Source organism: Triticum aestivum, chromosome 5A, assembly GCF_018294505.1.
Source record: "Triticum aestivum cultivar Chinese Spring chromosome 5A, IWGSC CS RefSeq v2.1, whole genome shotgun sequence".
NCBI lineage: Eukaryota > Viridiplantae > Streptophyta > Magnoliopsida > Poales > Poaceae > Triticum > Triticum aestivum.
Genome location: NC_057806.1, coordinates 43,949,071 through 43,968,673, shown reverse-complemented (window position 1 = coordinate 43,968,673; position 19,603 = coordinate 43,949,071). Strand labels below are relative to the sequence as shown.

At 40.5% G+C, this 19,603-nt stretch overlaps 1 protein-coding gene across 1 annotated transcript; it reads left to right on the top strand.

Annotated features, from left to right (window-relative positions):
* The first annotated feature begins 7,975 nt into the window (after positions 1-7,975).
* LOC123102213 (cullin-associated NEDD8-dissociated protein 1) lies at positions 7,976-18,971 on the top strand. The gene is made up of 29 exons (XM_044523515.1): positions 7,976-8,162; positions 10,006-10,088; positions 10,175-10,344; positions 10,748-10,955; positions 11,419-11,584; positions 11,689-11,818; positions 12,056-12,170; positions 12,254-12,411; positions 12,493-12,616; positions 12,818-12,868; positions 12,951-13,033; positions 13,300-13,384; positions 13,465-13,566; positions 13,647-13,745; positions 13,822-13,932; positions 14,013-14,096; positions 14,162-14,302; positions 14,696-14,788; positions 14,903-15,024; positions 15,109-15,271; positions 15,352-15,588; positions 16,029-16,277; positions 16,363-16,548; positions 16,641-16,787; positions 16,884-17,000; positions 17,109-17,277; positions 18,060-18,137; positions 18,225-18,363; positions 18,584-18,971. Exons 2-29 carry the CDS (start codon positions 10,053-10,055, stop codon positions 18,678-18,680), a joined length of 3,660 nt encoding a protein of 1,219 aa, XP_044379450.1. The 5' UTR covers positions 7,976-8,162; positions 10,006-10,052; the 3' UTR covers positions 18,681-18,971.
* The last annotated feature ends 632 nt before the right edge of the window (positions 18,972-19,603 follow it).

The window sequence follows — 19,603 nt, the reverse complement described above, 5'->3', positions numbered from 1 at the left end:
TTACATGCAATCAGGGAAGACATTGACTAGGCGATACATCGGACTCCCCTATCGGTTTTAATCCAGTTTGACTGCTCCAATGCTTTATCGGCGATTATGGACAGTTCTTTGGACAAGCTAGTGTATGGTCATTTGAATTATGACATCAAACTCTCAATGGAACATAGGGTGTTTACTCATGTTAAGATTGCTCGTGAACATAATAGGATTGCAGATTGTTTAGCAAACTTTAGGCATAGCGGGGATAGCATTGTGTGCTAGCTTAACCAACCCCTCTACTTGTGCTGCGAAACTTGTCTCTTCCGATTGTAATCCTGTGACTATGAAATAAATACCCTATACTTTGTCAAAAAAAAAGCATGATCCACACTGAACAACTTTTGAGTTTAAACCAATAAAGAGCATGCAAGCGTACATGATCCGGACATAGCTACCTTGTTGTCAAAGGCATGTATGATCAAAGTCGCAACAATAAACAACGATCAAGCAAACTGAAAATCGTTGGCAACCAACGCATGATCAAAGTGCGGATAGATAAACAATTTGGATTTAATCGTCGTGCGCTTTGTTCCCTCTCCGGACCCCTCTTACTGTCACCATCTGTTGAGTGTATGTACGTACGTGGGGTTGATCCATCCATTGTCTGGAGCTTGTGCTGGTGGTACATACGCGTACATGCTAGCTACTCCACCTGGTAGTACTCGATTACAAGGGCATCTAGACGGTGACACTTGGCCATGTACATACTTATTGTCTGCTTTTAGTGCGGTAGGTCGTATATTTATGTTATACTGGTATATAGTGACGAGGCTCCGTCGTCCTTTTCTTTTGTCGCGCAATGCGTGCATACGTGTGTGCATGCGGTGGCCAAAGAGCAAGAGCGGCTGAGCAGGTCCGGCGGTGGCACTTCACCACGGTGCATTGTCTATCGGTGCACGACGTAAGTACAGAAACCCCGCTAGTAATAGTCTAGTGTCTTTTTTTTCAGGAAAATGGTATAAATTTATTATCAAAGTTCAGCGGAAATATAAAGCATCTCGAACATAATAAAAATTATATTAAGGTTCCAAGACCCCCTAAACAACCAGTGTGTCGTCAGAACGAGCTATCTAACTAGAGAAAAGTCCAGATTTCAATCTTCAACTAACCATTCGATTCGATTTACAACCCTCAACTACGAGAGCATTCAAAATACACCTTCAACTTACCACGAGATTAAGAAAACAACCCTGGTCTCGGTTTGGACCAAGTCAACCGGTTTTGACCGAAGTCAATGCTAACTGAACGCTGACTGGGCATGTCAACTAGAGGCTAAGTTGGTATTTTCCTTGTAACTTTTCATCGGTTTGACAAAAAAGATTGAAAATTGCCCATAATGATCGACATAGTGTTCGTTTTTGAGAAAAAAATCAAAATTTTCTGGACTTCTTTGAATATTCTATCGATGCTGGTGTTGCTTTCGGTTTTTCATTGTAATGTATTTACATATATAGCTATATAGACTATAGAGGCAAAATTAAACCAAGGTTGCACATGCGTGATTGCTAATTGTTGTTTTGTATACATGCATCTCAATCATTTTGCTGCGCAATACAAATATTAAAAATTTATTTTAATATGGAAGGAGTACCATTTGCGCTGCAATTGACTTGACCCTGGACGTTTGGTCGATACTTAAAGTGCTTCTTCTCATTCAAATACAATCTGATTGTCGTGGAGGCAATAAATAAGAATGAAGGGCACGCACCGGTGGCAACACCAAATTTTAATGATTAGCGTAGTTTACTGCAAGAGTTCGGGAATGTCATCATTGAACATTGTATGAGAGATGCAAACCTGGTTGCCCATGAGCTAGCTAGTTTTAGGACGTGTAATTCAGTGACTGTATGGTCAGATACACCCCCTAATTCTGTTCATAAGTTTTTAGCAGACGATGTAACTGTGATTTGAGTTAATACAATCAGCCATGAAGGCCATTTTGTGAAAAAAAAACTTCTGGCTTTCTCTGATTCTTCTATCGGTGCCACGTTCCTATTCTGTTTTCCTAGTAGTTTAATTCAGCGTGTGTATGTATGTGGAGGCGAATAAAATCAAGGCTACACGGGCTTGATTGATATAATAAAAAAATTAGGCAGGCAGCTCAATCATTTTGTTGCTTAATTCCCATCTAGAATCATGGCTAATCATTTGGGTAATGAGTTGATTTCCATGATTTTATTGTTTAGGGTACGCAGATATGGCATCAATCACTATCTTGTCTACATCATGGGGGCGAGCAAATCCCCGTTGATGCATTTTCTTTGTTATCTCCTTTTCCAGTGGGGATACACAAATAATTAAGTAGACATACTTGTCCATGATGTGTATGTACAAACAATATATAGTACTAGCATGTACTCATGGGTCACACCCCGGCCTAGTCCTGTCCCTCTAAATGCTGGTCAACGTACTAATCATTTTCTGCACCAGTTTTTCTTTAGTTGTTTGCCACCAGTTTTTGGAAGCACAACTTGGTGGTCTTTTAGTACTGCTGGCTCCATTATTTTCCTGGATGCAAGTTAATCAATTGTGTTAATTCTCCATGTCCCTGCCACTAATTGTGAGTGTGTTTTGTTTGGTGGACTGTCTCCTCGGCTCCAATTATCGTGCGAGCTTCCAAAATGATAATAAAGTACTGCATTTTATGTGATGAGGCCAGGGAGGCACCAAAAATGCATGCCAAAGAGAAGAGCACCCGGCTAATGGAGACACCTTTGATTTTGCAATATATTTCATTTTGCTTGGGTGCTGATCTTCTTGGTGGTTAGGGTGTTGTTGTGCTGTGTGGGAAAGATTGGTCATGGTCTGGATGTCAAGCTCCTTCATGGGCCCTGAGGCAGACAGTGGACCAGACAGGCTCCTGGAAAGGAGGCCATATGTATGGGAGCCCCATATGTATGGAGCATCTACTTGGATCGAGTGGTGCTGCATGCCAGGATCGGTGCTTAAACGTCTAGTATTAATTTTGTCCTGTACATGGCCCTACAAAACCACTGCAATGTACTTATCAGACAAAAAATTGCAATATATAGTGTGATTACTTTCTTTGTCACATATTTAATTACATTAGTCATGGACAGTACATTACCTTCCCAACACTACCATTTTTGTATATTTATGTGCCTTTTATATATAAAATTATGGACCTTTTATCAAAAAAAAGATAACCAAATCCATGGGCATGGAAATGATCCTAAATAAAGAGGAAAAATACAATAAAGAACATAGGGGGCTCAGAGGGCCCAAGCCGTAGCCAAGCTTGTCATCGTCGTTCTACCATAGCTCTTTACGAGTGATGGACAGCACCCAAAAAAGTTCAATTGAAGTACATGCAAAGACATGTAGATGACCGGACCTCATTGAATCACTACAATAGTATAGCCATACTGGGTATATGAGTTTACTCGCATAGACTCAAAAGAAAGGATCCTTTAAGAAGACGATATCAATGGAGCCCCACTAATGGTCAACAACAAAACCAAGTCATTCTCCATGAAGACTGGCAGAGACATAATAACCTAAGCTCTTTGGCAACGCCGGAGGAGGCGTCACCAAGACGAGCTTTAATCCGAATGAATTCTATCCAAGAAAACACCTTCATCACAATGTGATGCCTCCGCTACACCAAATCTTTATACACACTTGACGAGATACGAGAATCTCCCCCCTTCGCCCCATGGTCCAGCTTGGCGATTGGAGATGAATACTACTATTTTGGTTTAGTTAAATTATACCAAATACTGCTGTTTTGGTTTAGTTAAATTATACAATTCATTTTTAGAACCTGGGCTCAATTCATTCACATAGTGATTTATTGGTAAGTTTTGTATATCTCTTTGAAGGAAAAGAGGCAAGGGCATCTCCAATGAGGACCCTCAAAGCGCCAACAACCGTTCGGAACGAGCTGTCCGGACGTATTTTGTCATTCAACGTAGTCCTGCATTGGTTCGCTGGCGTGTTAGGTTGTCCATTTTCTCGCAACCGAAAAGCAAACTAGGGAGGGGGGGGGGGTGCGGGGTCCAAGCCGGGACCACGTAGGACTCCGATACCCCCGACCCACTCAAGCCCCTCTCCCGGTCCAGTTTTGTTCCACTCCACGCCTGTCCCTTACTTTCATCCGCCCCTCCTCGCCTGTCACCGCCGTTGTACCTCTCCGGTGACCGCCCAAGAATCCTCGGACGCCCGCAACCCCAGCTCACGCGCCTGCCCACCTTTGACTACGCCACCGTCCACCCAGGATCCCTCTGCAGCCAGGTACCCTCCGCCCTGCCAACGTCGTCCATGGTGGACACCACACCCAACACGTGTTCGTTTTGTGACATTGATTTTTTTATCGAACGTCTTGTTGTTTTCTAGAGTAAGCACGATGGTGGGTCACTCGATTTGTCGAGAATGAGTTGTTGTGTGATGCGTGATTGATAGTATCTACGAACGTGTAAGCATGGCAAGGGTTCAACCTTTTGGCAGAACATGCACGTCGTCCATGAACGCACTGCAAAGTCGCTGACGCATCGGTGGTACACCATCTCCAACTCTTCATGAAGTTCTGCGGTGCCATTGCACGAGTGGAGGCAATGTGGCCATCGGGCTCGTCAACCATGAAGATCGTAAGTTTTGCTTCTTGTTGCTCTACATGTTGGTCAATTCGTTGATTCACTCAATGTTGCAACTTGATAATCATCATGTTGTATAGCTTGGACGCACTGTCGTGTCACACCACATGAGCGATGACATGCCATTTGTGCTTATATATTGCTATATCAAGCTCAAGGTGAATTATGCGTGGAACGACATGTGCCGATTTTGACTCTAGTAGGGTTGAATTTGGAATCGATGAACTCCAAAAACTTGTTGACCATCCTGCTATCTAAGATGTAATATTTAAATTTGAACTTTTGTTATACTAGGAGTATCTGCATGTTATGTATGGATTAGTTGTGTTATTTTCTACTCTCCCCGTTCTTAAATATAAGTCCTTTTAGACATTTCAAATAAACTATAACATATGGATGCATGTAAATATATTTTAGAGTGTAGATTCACTCATTTTGCTCCGTATGTAGTCACTTGTTGGAATCTCTAAAAAGACTTATATTTGGGAATGGAGGGAGTATACTTATTTTGAGTGTTATTGACAAAGGAAACAAAGACAAACACTAAAGGGCATGTTGAATGGTAGGCTCCCGCATTCGTAGAAAAATACAATCTCCATTTTAAAGGTCGGCGTTGAAGATGCCAATGGATTTTGTAGCACATTCCGCACACGATATATATGTTTTGTGGTGATACGTATTCCTTGCGATCACTTGCTAGCATACAAAGGTGGATGGCCCATTTAGGCACCTAAGTGCTCAGAGGCGTTCCCTGTCGAACGGTTTGAAGAAGGTTCCATCCGGTTTTTATTTTTGTTGTTTTCCCACTAGTTTTCTATTGTTCTTCACATTTTCTTGTGTTTTCGCTATTTTCTTGTTTTCTTGCAGGTTTTTATTTTCTATTTGCTTTTTTTGTCTTATCTTTTCGTTTTTAATCCGTGCTCATTTCTAAAAAATTGCAATATTTTAAACTTTGTGTACATTGTTTAAATTCACACCCATTTTTTCAATCCATGAACATTTTATAAATTCGCGGATATTTTTTAAACTTGCGAACATTTTGTAAAATCATGAATCATATATACCTAACAGAATGATCCCTACTATTTCTAATTATCTTAACATGCATGCTTCCACATCATCAAAATTGCTATGGCTGTTAGATTTACTATCGAGATCTACTACCATCTGTCCAACCTATGCATGAGAATTCTCTACCATGCAACATGCATTAGTGGATTATAAGTGAGTTTTAATTACAATGTAGTTCCTCTGCAAAGAAATATAAGAGTGTTTGGATCACTACTTTAGTGATCTAAATGCTCTTATATTTGCTTTACGGAGGGAGTATTTAATTGTGACACAAACCACTACATATTTTTCTAGCATGCAACCATGTCACACATCATGTCATGCATGCAAGTTATTTTTTTTTTTGCATTAGCATATCCATGCAACACTACCACATCATTAGTTTATGCATGTATGTCACTAGTTATTTTTTTGCATTAGGTTTTATGCTCTCATATGCATGGTATATGCATTGGTCGCTAGGAGCATACATATGAAGTTGATCCTTCACTTTTCTAGAAGTGATACTCTCTTTCTCTATTGCTAAATAGTTACAAACACTATCTATTTTTCATACATACAGTTATGCCATATCAATAAGCCAGGCATGTAAGTTATACGTTACATTTTCTTGCATTAGTATGTGCATGTGGCACTGCTATGTCATACCACATGTTCATGCATGAAAGTTATTAGTTAAGTTTTGTGCTCTCATGGACACGATATATGTGTTGGGTGTTTGGGGGATACGTATATAGTTGATCTTCCATTTTTTTTAAATGACATTCTTTTAGTTGCAATCTATTTTCTCTCTCTCTTTTATACATGCTTTTGTTATACGAACTTTGTTAATGTTTTTAAAGCATATATCAAGAAATACTCTTACATTTCACTTTTATTAGTTTTAGTTGTTTATGTAACACCTATTTATGCATTTCTTTTTAACAATATTATTGTAGCAATGCGCCAGTTATCATGTAGTATTTTTCAAATCTATGGACGTCTTTTCAAGTTTGTGAATATTTTTTAAATTTTTTTACAATTTTTCTCAAATTCCTAACACATTTTTTTACAAATTTATGAACATTTTTTTATAATCCATGAACATTTTTCACATGCATGAGCATTTTTTCAACTCGTGAACATTTTTAAAATTTGGGTAAATTTTAAGTTCATCAACTTTTTTTAAGTTCACAAACATTTCCCGGATGCATGACATTTCTCACGTTTGTGAATTGTTTAAAATTTATCAATGTGTTTGAATTCGGAAATATTTATCAAATTCTTATTTTTAAAAAATTCTTAAAACATTTTCAAATTAGTGAATATTTTAAATTTAACAAATGTTTTTAAACCTTTACATATATATACAAATTTCTGGAATATGGAGTATATAAAAAAGGAAAAATTTATAGAAACTAGAAAACCCTTATTTTGAAGTGAGAAAAAGTACTATTTTTGATCCGAATTAATTGACGTAGCCTTGTACTACATGTGAGCGAACTGGTGCATTGTTTTTTTGAGGGGTGAGCGAACCGGTACATTTTTTTGAGAAACACCTGTACATTGATTTGGACCTAAGATAAAAAAATTAGAAAATAACTCCTATGACTAACAATTACAATGAAATCTCTTGAAAACACCTTCTTCGTGATATCAATCTCTGCTCGAAGAAATACTCCAAAGTCTTCGGTAAAGAGGCTGTAATTGGATTGGAGCAACGATTTCATCACTCTTTCACCCACACGAACATTTCCGATAATGATTTGTGAAAGCGCCTTGAGTCGCCCATCCAAAAATAATGGGAAGCCTTGATCGATGAACGTATTTGGGCCGGGATGATCCCCTAGAAGTGCAGATCGTCGAATCACTATATATTCACCATGGTGTCGATGCAAAGGTTCACCTCCACAAAGAATCAGACCAACAAAAAAACTTGACACGGCAACATAAAACTCATCAGATCCGAATAATTGGATCTACGAGGACAGAAAATTTTCTAACCTAATGGCACTGCCAAAAGAACAAGAGAAAATTTATTCTTGCAAAATTATGATGATCGTTAGACGTTGACGAAAAAGATCTTGAAGATCCGAGGGCCCCCGTCTCTGAGATAGCCAGCACTCTCTCGGTCAGGCGATACATATCACCGCTGTTCTCCAGTTGTGCTTGTTGGGCCGTGAAGGTGAAAGCAGCTAAACTTCCAGGCTCGGCCCACTTTCTTTTGTTTTTTTTACGTTACACATCCGCAATTGGTAGGGGGAAGTCACGTCTCGGGATAAAAGGGAAAAGGCTTTCAGGCTTTAGCGAGGGTTTCTCCTGCTGCTGCTGCTACAGCTTCCAATCCCCACCTCTCCGGCGAGCGCCAGCCTTTTCCGGCGAGGGTTTGCTCCGATCGGAGCTCTCGGGCGGCAGATCGGCCGGGTCCTCCGCCCGCGCTCCCGTGCCTGCGCTGAAGAGGTAGGGTTCTCCTCCCTGTCGGCTTCGCGCTCCCATCTTCCGCCGCTCCCCTCACCCCTCGCTCTCTCTCGTGCGACGCTCGACGCCCTGTGGATCTCGCCGACTCGTCGCGGGCGCGCTTCAGCGTCGCTGCGAAGGTTCAGCGCCTCCTCCCCTTGCGCACGGGAGAGCAGGGACTGCTCTGCCGCCCTGCCCCCCATCCTTCTCCCGTCGCCCTCCCCCTCCTCCTCCTCCTATCCACCCCCTCCCCTGTTAGCTGCACAGCATTGCCGGCTGTGGAGGTCAAGCTCCCGTTCCCCAACATCCTAATCCCCTGCGTGGGCACTGTTTTTGGTTTGGTTTTCTTACTCTGAAGTTATTATGATCTGGAAACTGCTAATAGGGTTGATCTGGTGACACCTTAAAAAGGGCAGCCCCAGTGCATGTAGCTCCCGCTTGCGCAGGGTCTGGGGAAGGGTGATCTGGTGACACCTTGGACTATTTAATTGATGCCATGCTAAAATTGATGCAAATGATGTCTACATTTGACACCATGCTAAATCTGACACAAATGATGTTTATATATATCATGTGATACTAAATCTGAGGCCATACCTTTCTTTATTAGTTTGTTATAGAGACTCACGTGATGTTTATCTTAAATGATGGTGTTTAACGGGCTTGGTTCCTATATATGAATGTAATTATATATAATAGGTGCATAATTGAACCGCTGCTGTTCTGTCTCCTGGTGCGCTTGGCGCAGGATTACTGGGTTAAGCTTAGGCTTGGTGTTTTGCTCTGTTCGACGCTGAAGTGGTCTGGGTGTTGGGGCCGATGGTACGGATCGGCATGGTTAATGCTGAACCGTGGCCTGTGCGACACGTCATTGCTCTCTAATGGCTTTAACTTTTATTATGGTTGTTTGTCATGTATCGAGTTGGGGAAACCACTTGGTGTGAGCGATTTTGGTTTGAAGTTTCATCTGTTACTTCCTCCGTCCCAAAATAAGTGACTCGACTTTGTACTAACTTTAGGTGTGAGTACTATATTAATCACGCCAGTGTTGTGTGCTCATGTTTAGCACGGAGTATGTGCATATGGTGTATGCGATGTCTGTAATTGCACATGGGAGTTCATATTTTGCTAATTTTGGCTTGTTGCTGGTGTTAGAAGTATATATAAATGAACAAGTGTTAATGCCGTTCTTATTTGTCCTGTTCAAAGTATTAAATTGCTCGAAGTATAGATTTATGCCTTTTTTTAATCTTGTTTACAAATTAGTTTAGTTAGTTGTTTCGGGTGAAAACAGTAACATGATGTAGAATGCTTTCTTTTCTGTCAAGCATGGCTCTGGAGTTAAAAACATTCTTCTCAATAGGAAAATGAAATCAATTTTGCCATGGTTTAGGGTCTCCTACCACTTTTATCTGTTACTTGTATGCATTACACCAGCTGAACATCAAATCGTACTTATGAATGACATTTGTAGTTTGGCTGCACGCAACTACAAATGTCATTTGTTTTGAATCCCCTCTTTGCCTATTTTGCAGACATTTTGACTTCTATCCACAGTAGTGCGAATAAGTAATTAATATATTTTCATTAATAACACAACATACACGTAGCGCATGTGGTAGGCACATAGGTGTGAAGCAAGCCGTCAGGTGTTCGATCTCCACATTAGATTGTTTAAATATTTTTCTGCTTGTTTTTTCTCCATCTAGCGTACTTGTCCTACTCCCACCAGAATGCATCCACCACCGATTCTGTTTGGTTTGGCACAGTTTTTAAATCTATGCACTTAGCAACACATATGCTATTAGGCTGTTGAACATTTCTCATTGCTTAATTTGCTTCTTAGACTACCAAATATCTTCGTGAAGAGGACTTGAACACAGGTTTGGTGCAATGGCGAATATGAACATAACCGGCATCTTGGAGAAGGTATCTATTGCACCAATTTACATTTGTTGATAAGGAATCCTCAGTTTTTGCTCGGTAACATTTTTGTTCCTTGTATGTGCTTTCAGATGACAGGGAAAGATAAAGACTACAGATATATGGCCACCTCAGATCTGCTTAGTGAGTTGAACAAAGAGAGTTTCAAAGCAGACCAAGACCTTGAATCAAAGTTGACTAATATTGTTCTTCAACAACTGGAAGATGCTTCAGGAGATGTTTCTGGTTTAGCTGTGAAATGGTACCTTTCCTTTAAAATACTTTCTTATTTAATCCATTGTTTGTGTTCTTGATGTCTTACCATGCTTGCATGGTGTGGGATTGGGGAAGTAAGGATTTTGCATGTTAAGATCTTGTTATTGTTGATTATCCCCTCTGTCCTGCTAGAATTTGGGAATATTCTGATTATGCTACTCGCTATGTTGTTGTACCTGTCAGATGTGTTTAGCCTGCTATTTTATCTTTTAAGATGGCATCATACCTCCTTTTGTCTTCAAGATTGCTTATTCATTTTTAAAGTTTGTTCTGTTTTCTTATGCATCAATTATTGGATCTGCGGGGTTACTTTTTTCAGAGAAATTTGATTACCGATTGTTTCCCCTACATCCGTTCACTACATTTACTCTTATTCTTTTGTTGGTTAGCTTGGCTCCACTTGTTAAGAAGGTAAGCGAGGATAGAGTAGTGGAGATGACTGACAAGCTTTGTGATAAATTACTCAATGGAAAGGAGCAGCATCGTGATATTGCCAGTATAGCTCTGAAGACAATCATTGTGGAAGTTACTACGGCATCACTTTCTGAAAAGATTTTAGTTTCTCTTTCCCCGCAGCTAATCAGTGGTGTCACCAGTGTAAGTTTTTTAGTCTGTTTCGTGTTTGCCAGAATTTCCCTTGGGTTATCTGTAGGCCCCTTAAGTTTTATTATTTAGATGTTCCACAGAAAAGGTAATGCAATATTAAGTTAAGTATTAGCTGGAAAATTAGCAATAAATTACGTACACAGTTTGCAGAATTTATTTGTGAATGTTTAATATATCCTTTAATTAGGGCTGTTTGGTAGCATTTGGTTTACATTCATTTCTTCTTACCTTTATATGTTGCCTCTTGTTCCTTTATCTGGAAGTATAATTGTACGACAGACTGCCATATGGTTATGAAAATGAAACTTGTAAATACATTTCTAGGTCTCAAGGGTTTGTAACATAAAGCCTACCCCAACTTGTTTGGGACTTGTTTTTACTTGTTTCATGGCTCATCAGTTTGTTTTTAAAATTAAATGCAATTGTCTTGATACATTTCTTCTTTTGTTGACAGGGAAAGAGTGCTGAAATTAAATGTGAATGTCTTGACATATTAGGTGACGTGCTTCATAGATTCGGCAACGTGATCACAAAAGATCATGCGTTTATGCTCACTGCACTTTTAACCCAGCTGAGCTCCACTCAAGCAAGTGTCAGAAAAAAGTCAGTTACGTGCATAGGTACGCCTGAATGAATATTGCAATTATTTTGATTGTTAATGCTTGCAAATGATTGAACAATCTTAGTTAATTTACAGTGACTAATGTGTCGTTTTATGTTGCAGCATCGCTTGCTCCATGTTTGTCGGATGATCTATTAGCCAAGGCAACGTCGGAGGTTGTCCAATTGCTGAAAAATAAAAGGGCAAAATCTGAAATAACCCGAACAAATATCCAGATGATTGGTGCTCTCAGGTATATGCTTTGACCTTCCAACTGCTGCAAAAATTTGTTCATAACAGCTTGTAGGAACTATCTAAATTCAAAACTGGCTAGTTCAAACATTGATAACATATCTAGAAAAAAAATCTGGCTGGATGATATAATACCCAGGGATAAATTATTTTTGGATGGAGGGAAGTACAAGAGATTTGGTAGGCTAAATTCATTTGATCACTGCAAACTCATAGTTTAATTTATTTTGACCTACAGTCGGTCAGTTGGATACCGGTTTGGACCACACCTTGCCGAAGCTGTTCCTTTGCTCATTAGTTATTGTACAAGTGCATCAGAAAATGATGAAGAGCTCCGTGAATACAGCTTGCAGGTGAAAATTATGTTAAAGTTCATACTTTTGATTACTCTTACCATTGCTTTCTCTGTGGCTATAAATTACCTCCCATCTTGTAGGCCCTTGAGAGCTTTATGCTCAGATGTCCAAGAGATATTTCCCCATATTGTGATGGTATTTTGAATCTTGCTTTGGAATATGTAAGCTATGATCCTAATTACACCGATAGCATGGAGGAGGATACTGATGATGAAGTACAGGATGAGGAAGATGATGAGTATGTTACTTATATTCTTATAATACTGAAATTGTGTTTCCTATTAAGCTAATTGAACCATCTTTTAACATTTTCTCCCAGTGAGAGTGCGAATGAATACACAGATGACGAGGATGCAAGCTGGAAGGTTCGCCGGGCATCAGCGAAGTGCCTGTCTGCAATTATAGTATCTCGTCCTCAAATGTTGTCTAAGATGTATCAGGAGGTATGTTGATGGCAGCAAGTAAAACCACCATACTGTGCTTTAACAATCTCGTTCTTCTTGACAGCATGATTCCATTTTGTCCATAATTGCCAGTGTTGTTTTTGAGCCGATTCCAACCATTTATTACCTGTTTTGAAAATTAACTACTCAATGAAGTGCCTGGCTCTATGGAACTTGGTGTAATTTATTTGGTTGTTGCAGGCTTGTCCAAAGTTAATTGACCGCTTTAGGGAAAGAGAGGAGAATGTAAAGGTAACCGCATGGCATTGCATTGCTAAATTAGATTTGAATTGTCATTGTATGTCAATCTTACGAAGCTTGTCTTCGATCCTAGATGGACATCTTCAACACATTTATTGAGTTGTTACGCCAAACTGGCAATGTGACAAAAGGACAAGGCGACATTGATGAGTCTAGGTAAAAAAAGTATTTGTTTTATTACCTTTTTACCCATTTTTACCAGATTCTTATAGAATTTATGGTAAGTACTAGATGTGCAGCTGTTTCTCTCGTTGGATTAATAGCCTAACTGAGCCTATGTTGGTTAAAACATGGCATGGCTCTTATTTGGATACAAAAATCATTATCTGGTTGACTTGTTATGCTTTGTGGGAAAGTGTTTGTTTATTGTGATTGCAAGTTCTGTGCACTGAGCCTGTATTGTCATTCGTTTTACTTTGCAGCCCTAGATGGTTGCTGAAGCAAGAAGTACCCAAAGTTGTCAAGTCTATCAATAGGCAGTTGCGTGAAAAATCAATCAAGACAAAGGTTTGTTCTTTAACTGTCTTGCAAAGCGTCTCTATGGCTCACCATCATGATTTAATATTTTTTTTTGTTGGCATTTCCAGGTTGGAGCATTCTCAGTATTGAAGGAGCTTGTTGTTGTATTACCAGATTGCCTTGCTGATCATTTTGGGTCACTTGTTCCTGGGATTGAGAAGGCTTTGAATGTTAGTGGGTTTTATTTTCTGTGTAGCTTCTTGTGTAGGATTTATGTTTGTTTTAACTCATTGTCTATTTTGTTGTATAGGACAAATCTTCTACCTCCAACCTGAAGATTGAAGCCCTTGCGTTTACTAGGATTGTTATGGCCTCACATTCGCCCTCTGTGTTTCATACATACATCCAGGTATTATAGCTACTATCTTTGATTTTAACCACTCTTGTGTTGTTACTCATTACTGAATGCAAAATAAAATTTCCAGGCACTTTCTGGTCCAATATTATCTGCTATGGGAGATAGATATTACAAAGTCACAGCTGAGGCTTTACGGGTGTGTGGGGAGCTCGTCCGAGTCCTCCGTCCAAACTTTGAGGTCAGCCTTATACTCCATGTGCTGATGTTATAAGCACCCAGTATGGTGGTATTTTAAATTCTCATTCTGCTGTTACACAGGCACGTTCCATAGATTTCAGGCCATATATTAGTCCAATCTATAAAGCTATATTGGGCCGCTTGGTGAATCAAGATCAAGATCAGGTTTAGATCACTCTCTACTTACCTCTCTCTCTCTCTCTCTCTCTCATGTGATTCTGTTTTGCCAGGAAGTTAAAGAGTGTGCCATATCTTGCATGAGCCTTGTGATCGCTACTTTTGGTGATGGTCTTCAGAGTGAATTACCGTCATGCCTTCCCATACTTGTTGATAGGATGGGCAATGAAATAACACGACTTACAGCTGTCAAGGTAAGCAGTCAACCACACCTTCAGAACCAAAACTAATAGCGACATGATGGTAAATGTTGAGTTGAACTTTCAGTGTTCTAGTCAATGGTAGAAAAACAAATGTAAATGTTTTGATCAGTGCATCTTGCTGAGTTGCTTGGGATAGAGATGCTTTTGTGGTGGGTTCATTGATTTAAAGATAGCTTTAGTACATTATCCATAGTATACCAATCTATTTGTGTGGGTCTTGTCTACAGTTGTAGTTGTACACTCTGTCATCATTTGCTTAATGCCCACTGGTGGTGTTTTCAGACAGTTTTGTTTATTCTCTGTTTTCCTGTACTAGTTGATTGTACGCAGATTCACTCCTTTTCTTGGTTCTGTTGCATTTTCAAAATTTTCATTCCTTTACAGGCATTTGCGGTGATTGCAAATTCACCTCTTCGGATTGATCTGTCATGTGTCCTGGACCATGTTGTTTCTGAGCTCACAGCTTTCCTTCGAAAGGTAAATATGCATTATACACATTGTTTGTTTTGATTTTGAAACTTGAAAAAACATGTATGTTTAACAGAGCATCAGGATTGAAGACTAATTTCTTTTGCTGCCCCCTTTCAACAGGCCAACAGAGCCCTCAGGCAGGCAACATTGGGGACCCTAAATTCTTTGGTTGTCACATATGGTGGTCAAATTGGCTCGTCCTCTTATGAAACGATAATAGCTGAACTTTCTACTCTCATAAGGTTTTATCCTCGCTTAGCTTTCTTCAACAAATCTCCATTTTCCGCCTACCAGGAAGACTGATGTTGGATTATTTATTGTGGCAGTGACATTGATTTGCATATGGCTGCTCTTGCATTGGAACTGTGTTGCACAATAATGGTTGACAGAAGATCCATTAAAAATGTTGGTTTAGCTGTGAGACATAAGGTTTTGCCCCAGGCCCTTGTTTTGATCAGGAGTGCTCTGTTGCAAGGACAAGCACTACAGGTATATATTTTCATATCTAAATATAAATACCAGATTTCTTCTTATTTTCCTACCGACAGATGACATCGTTTCTATTGCAGGCACTACAGAAGTTTTTTGCTTCACTGGTCCAGTCTGCAAATACAAGCTTTGAAACTTTGTTGGACTCCCTTATTTCAACTGCCAAGCCATCGCAGTCAGGCAGTCTTTCCAAGCAGGCACTATCCTCTATTGCACAGTGTGTTGCTGTGCTATGCTTAGCAGCTGGTGATCAGAAATGTGCATCAACTGTTGAAATGCTTAAAGGCATTCTAAATGATGACAGTTCAACTAATTCTGTAAGGCTTTTCCTGACCATGCATGCCTTCTGTTCACCATATTTGCGCATTTATATCATGTCATACTTGTGATCTTTGACATAACATGCCTTTATTCATTTACGTTAGCTAAAACACAGCATTCATGGACATCGTCTATCTTGTAGCATTGTGAAATTGGGATACTACAAGTTCTCTGTTTGTTTCATATGTGGTCCACTGTTCTAATAGTTTACGTGTGTGCTACTCTTTGTGCCCTAGTCTAATCATCTTAAAACTTTGAGCTGTAATTAGGCAAATTGTAATGTCTTGATGGTAGGGTTAGTGCTTTGTCATGTAGGCATCTGCAAATCAATATTATTTGCTATTGGTTGACTGCATACTTATGTTTGACTCGAAGATATATTATTACCCTTCTCTTGGTCATTTTTAATTGCTTCTAATTCTAATGTGTTTTCCAGGCTAAACAACACATGGCCTTGTTATGTTTGGGAGAAATTGGAAGAAGGAAGGACCTCAGCAATCATGTTCAAATTGAGAACATTGTCATTGAGTCATTCCAGTCACCTTTTGAGGAGATAAAGTCTGCAGCATCGTATGCTCTTGGAAACATTGCTGTTGGCAATCTATCCAAGTATTTGCCATTTATCTTGGATCAGATTGACAATCAACAGAAGAAGCAGTATCTTTTGCTTCATTCACTGAAAGAGGTAGGTTTATAATGGAATTATTTTTGTAAAAAGTACCTCCCATAAGCCTGCTGTTTAATTTGTGCTCTTATGCAATATCTATCAGGTAATTGCACGGCAGTCTGTTGATCATACTGGCCAGAGTGAGCTGCAGGACTCAAACATTGTGAAGATATTGGCGTTGCTCTTTAATCACTGCGAAAGTGAGGAGGAAGGAGTTCGGAATGTGGTTGCTGAGTGTTTAGGGAAAATTGCACTGATTGAACCTAACAAATTAATCCCTGCTCTGAAGGTGCGGAGTGTGGACATCAGCAAAGTTACATCCCAATGTTTCATTTACTTTATGATATGAGATCTAATGTGACATTTCATATAATTTTGTAGGAACGTACATGTAGCCCAGCAGCAAACACAAGGGCTACAGTTGCCATTGCTATAAAATATTCAATCGTTGAACGGCCTGGAAAGATAGATGCAATCATGTACTCTGAGATTTCTACTTTCCTTATGCTAATTAAAGACAGTGACAGGGTAATTTTACTTGAAATAGTATTTACATCCTTAAAACTAATGTTTGCAAATAATTATGTGGAGATGACAATTGCATTTGTTGCTTGCACTTTGCAGCATGTGAGACGTGCAGCCGTCCTGGCGTTGAGTACTGCTGCCCACAACAAGCCAAATTTGATCAAAGGTCTTCTTCCTGAATTACTGCCTCTTTTGTATGACCAGACTGTTGTGAAGGTATCATTTCCTATTTTTTTGCTGATTTCTTATCAGTACTTATGGTCTGGCCTCTGGGGACGTTACATATAATTTACAGCTAGGAAGTAACGGTTTCCTTCTTTGCAGCAAGAATTGATCAGGACAGTTGATCTAGGGCCTTTCAAGCACGTCGTTGATGATGGGCTTGAACTTAGGAAAGCTGCCTTTGAATGTGTGGACACATTGCTGGATAGTTGTCTTGATCAATTGAATCCATCGTCCTTCATCGTTCCTTTCCTCTTATCTGGCTTAGGTGGTAAGTACAGTTTAAGACATTATATATTTCATCATGGTATTTTTAGTGTGTTTGGTTGGTGCCTGGATTAGGCCTGCCAAGAAATTGGTAGACCTTAATATTTTTCCTCTCGCTTGGTTTGGTGCCAATTTTTTTGGCTATGAGGGGCTGTTTGGTTTTTGCCAGAGCCATCCTTGCCAATTGAGGGCACGCCAAATAATTGGCAGGCGATTTCGCCGCGGAGCCTCGACAACAATTTGGCTTAGATGTAGACTAGAAGAATTAAGGTGGGCTGGGCGCACCAAAACATTGGCGCTCATCCAAATGGCCTCACAAGCGTGGTCAATGACCAATATTTTGGACGGGTAGCCGAGGGAAGCAATCCAAACAGCCCTTAGTGCCCTCACCCATTCCTCTCAAAGATTCTTGCCAAATAATTGGCCAGGTTTCCTTGGCCAGAAAATGGCAAGCCAATTTTTGCCCATGTTTGACAGGGCTGTATGGGGCATCAGCCAAACATAGTCTTCGTCTCAATATCTGTGTAGCGATATAGGCCTGGACTGCATAGAACCGGTGATACTGAACGTACCTTTATTGTTTTGACAAGATACTTTATATCTATAGCATGGCTTTCAGTTTTTCTTCAGGATAAATTGTCCACATTATCTGTTATTACGTGTTTCTCTTTTTGTTCCTTTCTGAATCCTAAGATGGTATATCACCTATATTATCATAATCTTGTTGAATGTGTATTTTGTGTAGAACATGCTAACCAGTTGTTCGTACTGTCCTGCTTATTGCAGATCATTATGACGTAAAAATGCCCTGCCATCTAATTCTCTCAAAGCTAGCAGACAAGTGTCCTTCTGCTGTTCTTGCAGGTTTGCTATAAATAAAGGATCTTCAAAGTGATGTTTCATATGTTGTGACTGCCTTTTCTAACATTTACTATTATGATACTGTTTCAGTTTTGGACTCATTAGTTGAACCTCTTGAGAAAACAATCGTCCACAGACCCAAGGGTGATGCAGTGAAGCAGGAGATTGATCGCAACGAAGACATGATCCGCAGTGCTCTTCGAGCAATTGCTGCTCTAAGCCGCATCAGGTAAGGCTTGATTCTGCCCTACTAGCTGACGGCTGATTCTGGTTTAGATCAGGCTTTGAACTCTCTGCCATCCTTTTTGTTACTTGTTCATAGTTACTAAAGCAGACTGCAGTATAGCCAATCCACTGGTGGCCGTAGCCTCCTTTTATGCTCGTCAAAATAACATTGCTTTAGTAGGCATGACCTAACCAGTTTGTTTGGTCTCGGCTTTGATCTGCAGTGGCAGCGACTACAGCATGAAGTTCAAGAATCTGATGAACAAGATAACAGCCACCCCTTCACTTGCCGACAAGTACAACTCGGTGCGCAGCGAATGAGAGCTGCAATTTTTTTTGTATATGTTAGGAAATAGGTGAGTCAAGTGCCAGTTCCGAGGCGATGATCCAACCAAACCTCCCATTACCGTGCCCTTTTTTGGCTGAAAGGTTGCGCTGCGAACAAAGGGGTGTTGAATACCCTGCGTTGTTTTTCCTGTACAAAATCTGGTGGTGAACCATTACACACGGTTGTGGTTATGTACTCCAAACAATGCGCCCTGGTCGGAGCATTGTGATTCTGTGTGCTCTGGATGTATTCGGAGAGTACTTTGGTAAGCAGCTTTGAGACTAGAATTCGGCCCGTGGAACGTAGTCATGATTCACCGTCAGGACGATCCATTCACGTACCCGACGAACCCACGGCTCAGCGGTGCGTCGGCAGTTTGGCACCCAGCTATACAGGGTGTACACCGTTTGATGTCAGGACGATGACACTTAGCATGCAGAATGGGTAGTGCAGCATATTGTATTGGCTGCGGCTGTTGCTACCCTGTGGAGGCAAGGGCCGGCAACGAGGTGCCACTGAGTTAGGATCCTGTGCAATTTTTTTTAAAGAGCAAAACTTGAAGCAGTTTAGCTAGATGTAAGTTGCCTTATTTTTAAATTTGTGTCGGTCAATGTGTGAGAGAAGAAAACAGGCGACAAGGCCTCATCCAGGAATGAGTGGTAGACGCTGGCGTGTCAGCAGACGTTTCAGGGTTTGCGCCAAGGGAGGTGGGGTGTGTGTGTGTGCAGGTTTGCTGGGGAAATCTGGTGGTGCACGGGTTTAGAGAGATGCACAGGGGTGGGGTTAGCACAGCGGTGGGTGGCAGTGAGGGAAGGCTGGGGCGGTAAGGCTGCAGCGGGAGCACCGTGGGCGACGGAGGCGTTCAGTTCGGCTTGGGCTGGCTTCGACGGTGGACAAAGGAAGAAGAGAAACATGA

Excerpts from the sequence above, each read along its gene's own strand:
- LOC123102213 (XM_044523515.1), top strand. The coding sequence starts at position 10,053 with ATGGCGAATATGAACATAACCGGCATCTTGGAGAAG. Across the intron at positions 10,345-10,747 it reads TCTGGTTTAGCTGTGAAATG|CTTGGCTCCACTTGTTAAGA; the intron begins GTACCTTTCCTT and ends TTTGTTGGTTAG. Across the intron at positions 14,097-14,161 it reads TGAATCAAGATCAAGATCAG|GAAGTTAAAGAGTGTGCCAT; the intron begins GTTTAGATCACT and ends CTGTTTTGCCAG.